General features: G+C 43.9%; 1 protein-coding gene across 5 annotated transcripts in view; it reads right to left on the minus strand.

Annotated features, from left to right (window-relative positions):
• Positions 1-5,064: 5,064 nt before the first annotated feature.
• KLHDC10 (kelch domain containing 10) overlaps positions 5,065-16,565 on the minus strand; it is a 50,788-nt gene continuing 39,287 nt past the window's right edge. For all 5 annotated transcript variants that reach the window (XM_019751272.3, XM_019751286.3, XM_019751277.3 and 2 more), the window contains 6 exons: positions 16,069-16,217; positions 14,360-14,444; positions 13,421-13,487; positions 12,830-12,877; positions 10,876-11,015; positions 5,065-10,273 (listed from right to left, as the gene is read on the minus strand). In XM_019751272.3, the coding sequence (XP_019606831.1) occupies positions 10,064-10,273; positions 10,876-11,015; positions 12,830-12,877; positions 13,421-13,487; positions 14,360-14,444; positions 16,069-16,217 (699 nt within the window). In that variant the 3' untranslated portion in view covers positions 5,065-10,063. The remainder of the gene's footprint in view (positions 10,274-10,875; positions 11,016-12,829; positions 12,878-13,420; positions 13,488-14,359; positions 14,445-16,068; positions 16,218-16,565) is intronic.

Below are 16,565 nucleotides of genomic sequence, written 5' to 3' on the forward strand. Positions count from 1 at the left end.
TCCATGCCTCCCCTCTTCCCCTCCCCCGTCCAGGCCCACAACGTGTTCCAGAACAACCCCCCATCGTGTGCATGGTGAAGTGGCCGTCCTCCCTGTTGTTTTTCTAGTGAGCCTTTTCTTCCCTGCTGAAGTCACACTGACATCCGAGAGCACAGCGGCTGCCCTCAAGGTTGCCATGGAAACAGAGCATTCTTTCCCTTCTCCCTCCTCTCTGTTTACCTTGGTCGGGGACTGCGGCAAAAAGCAGCCTGTCGCTGAAGAAGGGAGGGCGGTGGGCGGGGGAGAGGGAGGAGGGAAAGCCAGCGCTCCAAACCGGATCATTCCGGTTCAGAGTGGCTCGCTCCCCTCCATCCTGAGAACCTCTGGAGCTAGGCGTGGTGGGCTGCAGGGGGAGGCTCTGGCTAGGCCCCCCCTCTCCCCACAAGTTCCACATCAGCCTCCCTCCCTCTCTGGCCGTCTTCCTCCCTGCCGGTGCTGGGTGTTAGCAAAGCCTTTGTGACGCGGCCCCAGGTTGCTGGGCCTCTGCTCACAGCGGGGCTGCACCAGGGCGTCCTGCTGGGGGCGGGGTTGGGGGGTGAAGAGTGATGGGAGCTGAAATCCAGCCCTGCTCTGTGCCCCGGCCCAAAGTGCCCTCACCGTGCCTGGACAATCGCCAGGTCCTCCGAACAGATGCCTGCTTCTCTTTCGCCCTCCCTGCGGCAGCCAGAGGGATCCCTTTGTTTTCTCTCTGGCTTACAGCTTCCCATTGCTCTTAGGATAAAAGCCAAACTATCTGCTACATCTTCTGTCCGGCCTGCGTCTCCGTCCTCGCCTCCCAGGCTCTTCCCCTGGGTCCCCCTTGCTCCGGCCACATGGCTCCTTTCCCTTCCAGAAGACACCAGGAGTTTCTGTAATGCTCTGGTCCCTGATGTGATAATATTCTTCACCAGGCGCTTTCTAGCTCCTCGTGCACATTCACTGGATGCTCAGAAAGGCGTTTCCCTATCGTGTCTTTGTAAAGCAGCTCCCAGTTTTTCTGGTTTCCTTCCCTGTGTGTTGGGTCCCCTGCTCCCCATCAGATCGAAGCTCCCTGAAGGCAGGGCCCTAAACTGCCGCGTCCTGGGCACCGGGCATGGCGCTGGCGCGTACTAGATGCTGTTACTCACCGGCCCAGAGTGGTGAGCGCCAGCCCCGGGCTCCCCAGCCGGACCCCCCACCTTCCCCAGGACAGGCGCAGCCCTACGGGCGGGCAGGCGGGAGCCCGGGAGCCGGGCGCGGTCGCCCCCTCCTGGCGGAGCTCCGCTGGTCCCCCACGCCCCGCTAGGGGGAGGCAGAGAAGCCACTGGGCCGGCACTTCGCGACGCTTGGATACGAGCCCCAGGCCATCGTGCTGCTGTTGGACAAACTCGACTCTGACAGGCCAGCCATGTACGAGCAGCGGATGTCCGGCCCCGGCCCAACCGGGCCAAGGCCGGGGCGGATGGCTGTGCTCACTCCCGGAGGAGAGGCGACGTTTCGGGGACCCCACTCGGCAACTGTAGCCCCAGCGCCCCCTCCCCGCCCCGGTCTAAAATTCCCAGCACGGCCCTCCCACCGTAGCCCGGGGCTGCAGGCGGAACCACCCACTCCAGGAGGCCAGAGGGGATGTGGTTCTCCAGACGCCCTTCTCCATCTTCCATCTTCTCGTGGTTAACGACTGGCAACCAGCAAACAGGCCCCGTCCATAGGGTGACATTTCTTACAAAGGAAACCTCTCAGAATTGCAGGCAGGGGCTTGCGGATCTGGGTAACCACCTTGGCAAACCACTTAACTTGGCTTGTCTTGGCCCAGCAATCTGTGAAATGGGGTAAGACCTCCAGGCTTACATTCCACCACCAAGATTTGCTGAGGAGGAAAAGAACCATGAGAATGTTTGGCTGACATGTAAGGAGACAGAGAGCCTGGGCCCTGCAGTTGTGGTGAGGTCAGGCAGGGCTGGGGTTCTGGTCCTAATTCTGTAACGCACCTGGTACCTCGGGTACATGCCACTCTGAGCAACCTCCAAGGCTGGCAAGTCTGGCCTTTTACTTTCCAGGGAGTCTGGGTAGTGCAGGGGGAGCAAGGAGTAGATGCTGTCATCCTGAGCCACGATCTGACGGCGGTTTCAGTTCACACTCTACCTTTTCCTCCAGGATGAGCCGTAGGAAGTAAATAATCCCCCAGATGCCTGGATATATTCCTTTGCGGTTGGCAGAGCAAATAAATTTGCTGTTATAGTGGGATGGGGGAGATTTTGAAAACACCCTTGGGCAGTCCCAGGGACAGCCACCTCAGCTCTAATAACCAGACAGCTTTAGGTGGAAGGTTCAAGAAAGATGAACTAACTAGTCTGTCCCCTCTATGGTGACACAGACAATGACAGTTGCTTCCTCTGCTTTTCACAGTTGCTATCTACAATACCGTTCTGAAGCTCCTGGCCTAGTGTGAGTTCCTGAAATAGTAAGTGGCCAGAGCTCCCACCTGTCTCCATCCTTCTTTTCTTCCCAGCCCCGGTGTGGGCCGGGCTGGTAACTGCCCTTCCTGACAGCAGAGCTTGGCACCTTCCTTCCCAGACGTAAGCTGCTGAACCCTTCCTGTTGAGCTGACTGCTGGAGGGGAGCTTGGACACACTTTGTATTTGAAAATCTTAGAGAAGTGTCTCACTTCTGAATTTGCAACTTCAGGACCAGACCTGAGGCCTGTGTGGAATGGATGGACTCGCCCATCTGCTTTGCGTATCACTAAAAAACCCTCTGTGTCCTCTCACTTCACCGTGGAGTTTATGGAAGAAAATGCTTCTGCCCTGGAATAATGTTCCTGCTTGATTTTATGAATGGACAGGATCGTGAGGGATGGGCTCTGCGTGACAGGATAAAACCACACTGAAACCTTGAGAGATTGTGTATTTTTAAACAATTCCTTCTTTCCCTTCCTGCACTTTTTCCTTCTACTAGCTTCCAAGACTGACTTTCAAATCAAAGATTCCCAAATACCAGTCAGAATACATCTGAATCAATGAAGGATTTAAACGTACTAATACTCCAGCCCCAGCCACCCTTTGAATCACCCCATCACTTACAATCTGATTTGTTCAGAAAGGACCCAGATTTACCGTGTCCTGAAAAGAAGCTAAATTAAGAGCTGTAAAGGGTTCTGCTTTATAAAGGGGGAAAAAAGGAAAACAAACAGAAAACAGCTGTCCCTCCCTATAGCCCTTTCTCACCTCCTCACCTGCTCACTACTGTTAGCAATTTGGGCTTTTTTGGGCTACCTTCCTTTAGAGCTCTCATTACTATGTTTTCCTGATGATTGCTTCAACTTGAGACATTCTCTGTATTACCTGCCTGCTATGGAAGATGAGGATTTAGCTCACGTCCATCAATCTACCTCCCCTGCCTCCTCTTCTTATATTTAACTTCTTTATTGGTAACTTCCATGATTTTAAGTAAATTCTGCTCCTTTAGTTCTTGTTCCATCCACTGTAGAGAGCAATAATAAATACCTAATCATGCTTATGACATGCCAGGCCTCGCTCTAAGCACTTTACACATATGGACTCATTTAAGCCACACAATAATGTCAAGAGATGGGTTACTATTGTTGGCCCCATTTTAGGGAAAAGAAAACTGAGGCCCTGGTCTCCCAACTCTCCAGGTCATTTCTTTCTAGAACTGCACTATCAAATTATTTAGGTAGCCCCTAGCTACCTGTGGCTATTTACATTTAAATAAATTAAATCAAGTTTCAAATTGAGTTCCTCAGTCACACTAACCACATTTGAAGTGCTCAGTAGCCAGTGGCTAGTAGCTACTACATATTGAACAGTGAAATTATAGAACACTTCCGTCAGTGCAGAAAACTCGATAGTTTAGCGCTGGTCTGGAACCTGGGCCTCACTTTTGAAGATAGTATGGAAATGGGGTGGTTTTATCTATGTCCTCTCTTCTCAATTACTGCAGAAGAATCACTGCAAGAGAACATGGTTGTACAGTCCAGTTCTAACAGCTTAGTAACAGCATTTCAACAAACTAGAATTTTATACACACAGCTGGGAAGAGCAAAAGCACCCAAACCTACTAAGCCATCAAAACCCTTTCCCCCAGCTGAGATGGGCCTTATTTAAGAGCCAAATCAGATACAAACAGGAGTTCATTTCAAAGCTCTGGCTGGTCTACAGCCTAAAAGGCATAGGGTCCATTTCCCTTTCCTGGTATGTCTGAGGGGAGTTTACTTTAGAAGAGATGAGAGAAATAAACCAAAGGAAATAAAATCACCCTGCATAATAAATGTAGGGAAGTCTTAGAAATTAATTATGGAATAGAAATTGTACCTTTTCCTCCTTGTAGATTTATCTTGTAACCTCAAATACACCTGGGAAGGTGTATTTGCTCTAACAGTTTGTCAATGGAAACAAAAATAAGAGGCATGTGTGCATTTCTGGAAGGGTCACTTGAAAGTGACCAGACTTGGGAGTGTCTACACCTACTACAGACTTAAGAGACCAGGGAAAAGTACTGCTGGGAAAAGGGATCCTTTAGAGGGTGAAGTGAGACCAAGTAGAGGTTTTGGAGAGGAAAGCATCCGGAAGAGCAAAGCCAGAACTAGGAACTGTGATTTCATCCCCAAAGGACCGCGATGAAAGTCTCTGCTCCTTCTGGGGCTTTTCCCTTGAATCATAATCTTATGACTCTGTATGTGAAGGTTCACATTTTCCCTTTCAATTCTCAGTAGCTCCTCTGACCTTCAGAAAAGTGTTGATACTTACAAACTTGTCTAGTGGTAGTTTGGGGAATATATGAGATGAGCAGTAAAAGGGGGTGTGACCTACCCCACAGCCACATCCGTGTTGCCGTCCTGAGGGAGCCGAGTTCAGTTGAGGGGACTACTGTGTGTCCAGGAGTTCCAGGTGGTGAGCAGACAGAAGGAGCCCACAGGGAGTGGGGATGGATATTACAGAGAAAAGTGAGCCCTGGTGGGGGATAAAGGAGGTGGTGGAGGTGGGTGGGATTGCTGCTTAGATTACATAGGTGAGCTCACATACACAAATTACTGTCAGACAATCAAGGTGGCCTTGAACCAAACAGACTTGGATAAGATTTATTGATCAGACTGTTTTAGAAAACCAACAGCAAAACACTGACAAGGTACATAAATACAGATTGGACATCTTAGGGTAAATTCACTATATTTCCTACCTGCTTGGAGGAAATCAGGTAAGGTGGAAAAGCTGTCCTGATCATACGGCATGCACACCAGACTGCAAAAGGACTTCCACGCTATTTAACAGAACTGTGGCAATAGCTTCATAGTAAGGCAAGCATCATGTGTGGCCTAAGCATACCCTGTACGAAGAGCCCCGCCCAGGCTCACCCTCAGAGGCTGCATGTGCGAGAGGTTTCCCTTTCTTGCCTAGGTTCTTCCAGTAAAGTCCTCATTAGCAGGTGCCTTTACAGGGACGTGTCCCTGCTCAGACTCTGTACAAGGAAGTGGCTTTAGAGAAAGTCAGTGTGTTTCTGATGCCTCCTTTGTATTCTAAATGTGCAACTAGTACAACAGCAATTACTAAGGTGGAACCGCCTCTGGCTCACCCTGTACACTGACTAGGCAGGGCCTTTAAAAAACTTCTAAAAAGTGGAAAAAAAATAAAATAAAATAAAAAATAAAAAACCATGAAAATTATACTAAAAAGATGGCACCACTTTTGAAGCACAACTCAGAACTTCTTTTCGTAACACCAGACAGGGGAAGAGGTCGCTTTCCACCGAATCTAAGGACCTTAGAAGGGAGATGCCACCGCGGGGCGTGCTCTGGTGGTGACGCATGCGGAGGTTATGGAACTCGACGGAGCCCACCTCAGGACCTGCCAACACCCCTAGAGTCCCAAGGTATTTGGGGGAAACAAAGCAGTTCAAGCTAAGTGACTAGTTTCTGGAGCTTGTGGTCACGAGACCATAAACCCTCCTCCATCTCGGAGCTCAATGCCGAACAATGAAGAACAAGAAAAATGGCTTTTTGTGCTACACCAGAGCGCTGGCAGGCAGGCAATTCAGGGACCTGTGCTCCTTTCTAAACATCTGCAAGACCACCTAAAAACAAAGCGGTTTTACAGAGTTAAGACCAACAGAGTCTTAGAGGATAACTCCATCGTTCCTGCGTGCCAAGCTACTATATGGCTGGAAAAGGTATTTCAAAGGGAAACAATGAGGCTCCTGCAAGAACAGCAGGAAAGCAGTATCTGTTAAGAGCCAAAGAAATGTGTTCAAGTGACGGGCGTCATGTGTGTCATGCTCTGCTTTGTCTTCCCACAGGTGCTAAGAGTTCTTTGGTGGTTAGAGGAGAGACGGACTAGAACTCAGGGCAGGAAACTATGTCCAAGCAGAGGAGTAACAGCTAAAGTTGGGATCACCAGCCCTGGGTCCTAATGTCAGCAATCTGCAGCTGTCCGCAGGTTGACCAGTTACAGCTAGTCAGGCTGCTTACAGGTCTGCTGGCTTCTAGCCCCTCCGTGAGTCTTCCTTTTCCATTTCTAACTACTCATTAGCCTCACTCCACTGGAGAGGAGGTGCCTGTGGGCAAGGGGTAGAGAGAAAGAGCTACATATGAATCAATGGTTTGATAGAAACGGTGATTATCTGTGGATTCCAATTATCTGTGCTTTAGTCTTGCTACTCTGGGTAACCAGAGGTCACTGTTAATATACCTTTTGCTTAGTAAAGTTAATGTTTTTACTGTATTTTAAAATCTAGCTATGTAACAGACATGAATAGTTTAGAGCAAATTTTTGTATCATGTCACCAGGGCCCTGAAAAAAGAAGATTCTGCTAGTGGAGAGGGTTTCAGTCTGACCCCTGAAGAACAGTTAAAATTTCAATCTATTCTATATTGGTTTATAGATTTTTTTCCAGAATGTAGAAAATGCTTTATTAAATGAAGAAAGCATGATTTTCTTTATTTAATAAAGTATGACATTCACAGATAAATTAGTATATGCATGGGAGAACAGATAGTATTAAATATTAGATTTTAGTTCTCCATTTAGAAAACTCTCACAGATAGACTTCCTTGTTCCTGGGCAAAGAAATGTAGGAAGATATGCAAACATGAGATAGTACAAAGATGACCGGGGAAAGTCTCAATTCTAAGAAACTCAAGGAACCAGAAATGGAGTGAGAAAACACGGACTTGAAAATCCAGCTTTACTAAGAGTTGGCTTCAGCCAGCCAATCACATCTCAATTCTTGGTATAGTTTGTCTCTAAAGTACTGAGCTGGCCTCCCCAAGACAGATACACAAAAGTAGTCTACCTGCTTTACAGTCACACCCTCCCTATATATATCATCTGCATATACCCATATGTGTTTCTATATATTGCACTTAAGTTTATAGGACTGCAGTAAGATGGCTCGGGGGGCCTCAAAGAGGCTGAGAAGCAGCAGGCGTCAACGTCCCTAAATCAAGTAACAGAGTTGGGAATTCAGAGTTCAAGTCCAAGACTAACTTTACAAACTGGTGATGCATGTACTGGAGCGCCTGGTGAGCCCTTACATGGCATCCTAGTCAGTGACATTTACGCCATCACACAGTCTCATCTGGCGTCCAGCGCATGTGCACAATGTGTTGTTCTGTCGCGCTCAGAGCTGCTCGTACTCCATCATTTTCACTGGTGTTATGTTAAAAGAAGACACTTTAGACCAAGGAAATGTACTTTCATGAAAACGTCAAACATAAGGTCTTGGGTGTCGGGCCTCCAAAGTCTACCTCAAAGAAGACCGCCCTCAGAAGGCTTTAAAAAGGATGACAGCATGTGGGTTGAACAAGACTCTTCCTAGCTCTCTTGTGTCATAGAGCGGGAGACCTGCTTATATCCCAAGAACCATGGAAGGAGAAGCACACAGGCTGAGCATTCAGTCTTTGATCCCTACATAAATAAATCCACGACAAAAATCCTTTCGCCACCCTAGGCAGCATGACTTGTTTAATTCTAGATATATTCCAGAATTAATAATCCAGAGACCAGGCTGGAGTCAGGCAGCAAAGCTGTGCTTTGAACTAATGGGGCTGCTCAGACTGGCTTGTGCTAGAGACAACTCCTCACGGCAACAAGCCCAGCAGTGGATGGTAAAAGGTTAAATGCTACACGAGCTGGTCATGGCAAGATGGGGGTGGGACTTCTAGGGGAGTTGCTCCTTTTCCTGCCTCTCCCACACCCCTCATTCCCCCAAAAAGGACCCAAACTCACAGATGAATGGTTATTACAAGACCTTGCTGAACAGTCTCCATGAACTCAACCCAACGTGGATGGGATGTTATAATAAGGCCTGGAATTTAGGAGTCCAAATCTAGAGGCCACGGTTTTCTCTTTCCCAGAAATGAACACTGGATAGTAACTTTTGGGCCATAACTCAAAGGTGATTTGAAATCCACACATGAGCTAAAGCGATCCCTTCTGGGACGAAGGAAAAAGAAGAGTAACTTTAAAAGCTAAGTGAAAAAGAGGCACTTAAAGGAAAAACGTGTCCTAAATCCCCATCTGAGCCTCCTGTTGCAAGGTGACCAATGGGACGGTCAGCACTGCCCCCTGTGCACCCATAGCACCTGTAGTACATACACTGTAGCCTTCCAATGCTCAGGTCTGGCGACTCCCTGAACCACTCTAGCAGCCTGATGGCGAAGCACGGAGCGTTTAGATCATTTCTTTTTTAGAACTAAAAAAACAACACAAAACAAACCAGGACTAAAAATTTCACACCAAAAAGCGAATGATCCTAAGTTTCATTCCTTCCTCCTGTTAGTTTGTTAAATGATACTTTGCTCTTCAGGAAGGATGACCCGTGGCTTTTCCTGCAAAACCTTTTATCCCCTTACTAGATAATTACTCACAGCACCATGCACGCTGAAGCAGACAAAAAAGGAGGCAAAAAGCTAAGAGAATAAGCAAGGGCCAATTGGCTTTCTAGAGATAAAACTTGTCGCCTAAGAAAATGGCAGGCGCGTGGCCCAGAGTTAGAAAAGAAACAAGTTCTGGAAGGAAAGGGTCAACATGACAGTCAAAGCTCACAGCCCAGAGCAGCAGCCCTCCCTGCCCCACCCTTCTCTGGCCTCTCACGAGCTTACGTTTATGTCCCATGGCATTTGTGCCACATATTTAGGGTCTGCAATTCCCCATGAAGAAGTAAGAAGTCAAAGAGATACTGGAAACCATTAATAAGCTTAGGAGAATTTCAAAACTGCTCTGAAGGAAGGACTCTGACCACCGTAAGTTTCTTGATTCGAAATTTTCTTGGTGTCATAATTTCTAAGAGCGACAATAAACAACACAACTACGACACACACGTAAGTCTTTTGACAAGCCAACTCTAACTATTGCTGGCATCATGAGGATGAGAAAAGAAATCACTAATCAAGAGTTGCTGAGCTGCTTAACTTTCCTCCAAAGTCAAAAGTTAGGTTTGGGTACCTACGCAGCAAGATGTCGACGCCTGCTGCCGTTAGATCTAGCTCCTCAATTAGATGTCTCTTTAAAAATAAATAGTAAAGTTAAACATGTAGCTGTACATGTAGCCTGCAAGGTTCTCAAGGTTAGCCTTCTTGTTCTATCCCCAAAACGTCTTGTGGTTGCAGGATTTAAAATTTTTTCATTTCATTCTTGTTTTCCTTGATGACGTGGCTTTAATTTATAGCGCACTGGCTGACAGGGTCGTATGTTGAGTTCCTTTAAAAAACTCGTTATCTTATCTTGATTCATAACATGAAGGTACTTTCAGACTTTCCCTCAACTCCATCAAGGATGAGGGCGTACATGAGTGAGTGAATATGTGCGTGCATGTGTGCGTGTGTGCCTGTGTGCGTGTGTGTTGGCGCGGGAGGGAGAGAAGCAAAGAAGCACAAGGGAAAGTGAGATTCCATAAACTTAGAACCAATGTACAGAAAGGCATCTGATGTATTTTCTGAATAAGGCCTTGATCAGGGTAACCAATCCTCTTTGTAGCACATTCTACACTGCCCATAAATAAAGGAGTCTCTTTAAGTTAACATTTCCAGTATCAGTGAACAGTCCAGAAATGCTCATTTCAAGCGCTCGATGAGTCCCTGTGTGAGTCCAAGGTGCAGAAGCTGTGTTCGGGAGAGGTTTGCTAGGTTGGGGAAGGCCGCAAGCAGCTTCTCCCATGCCAGTTCCAGCAGGCTAGGTACCACCAGCCAGATCTTAAACAAGGACCCAGTCCGTTTGTTTTCGTGGATGTTCACCACTCCTCCGTGAATATACATGCAACCAGCCTATGAACAAATGGCAGTCAAAGACGATCAAATCAAATGGGAGACATACAGATCCTTAAGCTGAAGATACAGCAAAAAACTTCACAGTAAGCTGAACTGCAATGAGGTGAAACAAAGAATTTCTCACTGATCCCAACAGAGTGCAGGGATCAAGACTGATTTAAATAATGAATGCATTCCTAAGGCAAAATTTATAGATTCTTTTTTTCACTTCAACAAGCATTAAAGTAAGACTGTATTAAGTATCCATTGTACCAAACATGGGGAATACAGAGAGGAAAATCAAGATCTTTGCAGTCAAAAAACTAGTAGGATCTTTATGACCGTGGCATCCTGGGATAAAACTCTCCTAGCCTTGCAGGAAAGCCCCTTGACATCACTACCAGGGCCTTTTACATTTATGCTGCTCTTTTATACTTGCATAGGACGTTTTTTTCCTCTCCTCTTTTCACAAGAGCTAGCTTTGGGAGACAGTTTTAAACAACACGTTCTTCATCCAAGGTTTGCTAATATCAGGATCTTTTTTTTTCTTGCTAATAATATCCCTAAGATTTCCTTAGCATCTCCAACTATGTAAGGAAGAGATGAAAATGAAAACTTACTGGTGTAACAGCTGCACAGTGAAAATACACAGGCTCTGGCATGGTAGCTGGGAGCTTTACCCACTGAAAAGTCTGCAGATTCAACTTCCAGATATCTCCCAGGATCACTTCTCCATTATAGCCCCCACAAATAAACACATCTATCGAGAAAAGAGAAAGCCAAGATCACACAAAGGCAATGAGCCATGGCCACAGCATGTTCCGTAGTAGCTCACACGCCTCGCTGACCTGGGCCCGGTTCAGTGGACTCTCCCATTCCATAGAGGCCTTCAGCTGGGCGGGCCTCCCTGCTGCTGCCTTGTCCCTCTACAGAGTTGGGACATTACTTGGGCTCTTTGCTAGCACTAAGGGTGCAAGCCTCTAAGGAGGCTTCACATCTGGGTTCTCAAATTTAAGTACATAGAGGTGCCAGGCACAGAACGTGAATGAGCAGGAAGGTCCAGGGAAAATAGACAAATGGGGTGCAGGGAACAAACGGGAGTGCACACGCTCTGTAGGGGGAGACGGTGACGCCGCTCCGCTGATTGATACCATGCAGGACTTAGGCTCAGCAATGGCCACCTCCTGCAATCTTTCAAGAGAAGCTGCAAATCTGGATTTCTTAAAAAGGGAAACATTTTGATTTTTTAAGGGGTAGCCACTAATTGCAAAAATTTTAATACACATATGAGCCAAACAAAACACATCTGCAAGCCACCAGTTTGTGATCTCTTAAATAACGTCTGGGAAAGGATAGATATTTACCTGCCCATAGAGACAAACGTTCTCTGTGCAGACAGTTAACCTGAGGAGAAAAGTTTGCTGCAAAGCTCAGTTTGGGGGCACAAAAGAGACTCTGCCAAGCTTTCTTCAGCCCAAAGAGGACAATTTGAAGCCCCATTTGATCCGTGTGGCTATTTTTGTCAGAAATAAAACCTTCCCAAAATCAAAGGTTTTGTTATTTTTTTGTTTTGTTTTTCTAACATCAGTTAAGTTATAACTAATTAGAAAACTTGTAACAAAGACTATGTGAACCTTCCAACTAAATGCCCAGAACTGAGGCTGAATTCCGTCTGGATGGGGCCTGGCCTCAAAGAATCAAATGAACAGATGTCAGAATTCAGGTCTAGATCAAGTTCCAGTCAATACTTAATTAAACTATAAAATACACTGGAAACCTTGTTGGCTAGGATTCAAGAAGAGTACAGCTCCATTCTTAGAAAGGCAAAGCTGAACAATGCTATAAATCTTATCCCAAAAGCACAAGCAGAATAAAAAGAACCTCTGTACTAGAGATGGCAGCATAATCCTAGGAAAATCTGAACTAAGCTGCTGAAAGGACATAGGCTATCAAACTCATTTATACACAACTTCCTCCCAGAAAAAAACGTAAGGCACTATATCAAACTATAAAATAAGCTGTAAATTAAAAGACAGGAAGGTTACACAAAGAGGAGTCATTAATTACACGTAGATAAAGTCGCTGCAGCCGCTTTCTGCAGCCATACAATGCCTTTGTTGTAATATAGCCAAAGAGTGAGCTCAGAATCCTATTTGGTATCACACAGAGAAGAGAATCAACTTTATGAAATAACACTCTGAAGGACTTAGTACAATTTTAATACAATGTCCACTGAGGTCTCTACTGTAGGTCAGGATTATTAGTATTCCCCACCATAACCACAGAAATCTGTTGGGGGCGGGATGCTGAAAGATCAGGTAAGCCAATAAAAGCTTATTTATTGCCAATTTTTGAGTTCTCTGATAACTAAAGGAACCCAAACACCATACTAGTTTACTTCATGAAAACTGCTGAGAGAGGCATCACTTTGTGGATTTCCCTTCAAGTTTAAACTACAAGGAACAGACTCTTCCCTAAGTTATACCTCTTTTAAGGAGCTATTCTTAAGAAATAAGACATTCTCAGCATACATAATTACAAAAATGGAACCAGAAAGTTATTTAAAATCCTTACCATTTTTTATTTGAACACAACTGTGACATCTTCGGGCTGCAGGAAAACCTGCCAAACACATAAACACAGAAATTCCATTATTCACAGAAAGACTGGGAATCATGCTGCTATAACGAAAGACATACTATGAGTAACTCACTGAAAAAGTCCCTTTGTTGCATTAAACAAACATCGATTAGTCCTTCCAATCCCTTCTTATTTTACACTAACACACAGCCATCAGAAGTCTCGTAACAGTACCATGTTAAGGCGTCAGGGAAACAAAGTGGGGTGGCGGGGGGCAGGGGTTACTAGTGGATTTCCCCAGCCCTTTTACCCACAAAGAGACAGGGAGATCTTGATTTAGGTGCTTATTTCTTATCCCACCCACATTTCCCCACTTCCACAGAATGCAGCAATTCCTATTAAAAGTCTCTGCTCAGTTGCTGAGGAAGAATAATAATTGGGTTAAGGACTACAAGTAATTTCTAATACCACTTCAACAGATATTTTACTAGTCATATAACTCAATAAAATTAATTTTCCCTTCCAAAACAAGTAAAAGATAAAATACATTTGTCAAAGATAAATGAATCAATATTATAAATTTACCTATTTTTTCATGGGGTTTTGTTGCAATTTCCTCCCATGCATTTGTTTCAAGGTTGTAAGCATGGATCTGGAAAGAGAGAAAAAAAGAAGATATACACACAAATAATTTTAGCTAGCTATAAAACTGGATTTTTAACAACAGCCTGGACAAACATCTATTCTTGGTTGAAAAGTCTTCTTTTCTTTTGCTTTTCTCTGATCTTTGCTAATTCTAATATAAGACAAAACATTAAATGAAACAGTTGAAAATTAAGCACATGTATGATCTCAATATTTAAAAATCACAGAAAAATGAAGTAAAAAGTTTGGAATTCTGAAACCTCCACATATTCTACAATGAACATCCATCATTTTTATGATTAAAAAAAAAAAAGGCAAGTGTTGGTAAGAAAACATGGGAATGCAGTTTTGTCCAAAAAGACCACTCAGGTTCTGAAGCAGACCAGGAGCTCTGTAGCCTACTGTAGATTTCCCCTGGGACGTGTGCACTTGGAAATGCCACAGGGATGAAGAAAAGCCCTTCAGAGCTCAGCTTCCTAAAGTTAGTGACATGTAGCCCTGAAAAAGCCTGTTCTTTTTAGACAGACAGCATTGATGATGACAGGGATGTGACATTCTGAGAATTCTGGTTCTAATTCCAATTAGTTGCTCCATTCAACCTACTGTACCTTCCTTTTAGTCACATTTCCTCACCCAGCATCAGGGGATCATTTTCATAAAGTATTTTCAGTGTGTGATAACGCAGCTGTTGACTGGAGAGCACATGAGAGGCACTGAGTTCAATCTTATGTTATAAAGAGCATGTGATACAAAATAGGTGTGGATGAAGAACCTTTTCAAAAATTAAAATATCTACAGTAACAGAATTATCTTGCTTAGTGTAAGATACGCCTCTCTCTATCCTTCTCCCTCTCTTTCTCTCTCTTTTATAAAATACACCTTGTTTAAGGAGTAAGCTGTCCAGGAAGTGCCACCTCCCAAGATGTAAATCCTCTGCCCGTCATGTGCAATTTCATGTCGGTATCTGAAATACACAATAAAATACATTTATAATTAAGGGAAAAATGATCTACCTAAGACTTAGCTGCAAGGCTTTTTACTGTATCATTATTTATAATAATAAATGATCAGAACTAACCTAAGTATTTAATAATAGTAAATTGGTTAAATAAATTACAGAATACACATTGAATTAATAATTCAACCAATAAGAACGTAGGCATAGAGAATGATTAATGATATTGAGACGTTGGTTTCGTGTCATTAACTGAAAAAACACACACAAACACAGTTATATAAGAGCAGATGGGCTATAATCCCATTAAAAATTTATAGTTACACAAATATGCAAAGAAAATGATTAGAAGGTTACATCCAAAATGTTGACCCTGGTTACCTCTGAGTTTAGATTTTGTTTTTCTTATTTTTCTCATTTGTATTTTCTAGATTTGCTATAATATTTTTGTGATAACTTTGTCTAAGGGGGGAAATTATTACAGAGATTTAAAAAGTAATCTGCCTACATTTAATTAGAAACCCTAGACTGTGGGTGTTCAAATTAAGAAACTTATTTAACAGATACAAAGATATCAGACAAATTATGCTACACAGAACTGTGACTATAATGTGAAACGCCTACTAGAACTTTTATCCAAGCAGTCTAGCTACAAGCTGAAACAACTTACAATATGTCCCTAAAATGATGAGGCAACCATGTGAAAATGCTTTGAAACAATCTATTTCTTCCTTTCCCTGATAACAGAAATTACATCAAAATTATTCCAGTAACAGTACATCATTTCCCAAGTCCTTTCATAGTAGTTCTGTGATAGTCAGCTCACTAACATACTACAATAAAAATAAATTCTTTTTTAGCACCTTTATGCCATTTTGTTTAAAGGCAACAAAGAGATATTAGATTAGTCTAAACGGAATGAATAAAAATGGTTTATTATCTTTGCTTTTAAACTAGAGAACAAAAGATGTCCTTAAGTTTTCCAGTGAGTTTAGTTCTAAGAAGAGGGAACTATTAGGAAAGAAAAGCAAAAGATCAAAGACTGCTGTCTAGAAGGCAACTAGGGAGAATCATAATATTTGAGGGTTTAATAGAGCACTTAAAGTGAATGACACCCCCCCACCCATCTTTGCTCCTTCCCTCCCTCCCTCCCTTCCTTCTTCCCTTCCATCCATCATCCATCCATCCAATCGACATTCACTTAGTACCCCTGTAGGCATGGCACACTGTGGCCTGCACTGAGGACACAGCTGCGAGCAAATGAGCCAAAGAATCCTAATAAGCAAGTTAGGAAGGGAAATAAAGAAATAACTAGAAAGTAATTGTTTTGCCTGTTAACATGAAATTTAGTTTAAAATTGTTACTATTAGTTTTCCCTTCAAAGTGTTACTATCTTCCTAATACAGGAAAACTGAAATATAAGAGGAAATAACATGAAAAAAATTCTATAGTTGAAAGGGAAATACCATTTCCTTACCAGAAGGCCCTTCTTTAATGCTGAACTGGGATCTAACAGCCAGTTAGCTATTTTAACCAGGCTAAAGGGTTTTCTTCAAACCACATTACCGATATTCTGAAAAAAAGTCAAATCTTAGCAAGAAAGAATAAATCTGCTCTAATCCTAGAACCTCACCTTTCTTCTGGTAGATCACAGGATAGGTTGTTTGGTTTCAGTTGTGTCCACTCTCTGGTATTAAGATCTAATTTGTGCAGGTCTGTGCTGTAAATATAGCCAGTTGTCCCTCCAAAGACGTAAAGGGAGCCATTGATGATAGCCATGGCCTAATGAGGAAAGGGGAACCAGACCGACGCGTTAACACTGTATTAAAGAATGTACACTTATTAGGTACCCCAAAATCAGGTTGTATGAAATTCACTTATATCTTATAACCTTCTAAAATACCAGACCCTTAAAGGACTAAAGATTTTACAGAACATGGAGATTTTTTTTAGAAAGGTAAAGCTTTGCTCAACTGGAAAGCAAGTTCGACCTAGACAGGCAAGGGGATCGGATGACCCTTAGGGGGTCCTGGCCAGCCGAAGAATCTATAGATCATGGACATGCGCATTTCCACTGAACGCTGCTTCTCTTTCTCAGCAGTCTGAAGAAAAATGCTCTCAAGAAGGAGC

This window comes from Rhinolophus sinicus, chromosome 8 (assembly GCF_057876585.1).
Source record: "Rhinolophus sinicus isolate RSI-liver-muscle chromosome 8, RSI-T2T, whole genome shotgun sequence".
NCBI classification, from domain to species: domain Eukaryota; kingdom Metazoa; phylum Chordata; class Mammalia; order Chiroptera; family Rhinolophidae; genus Rhinolophus; species Rhinolophus sinicus.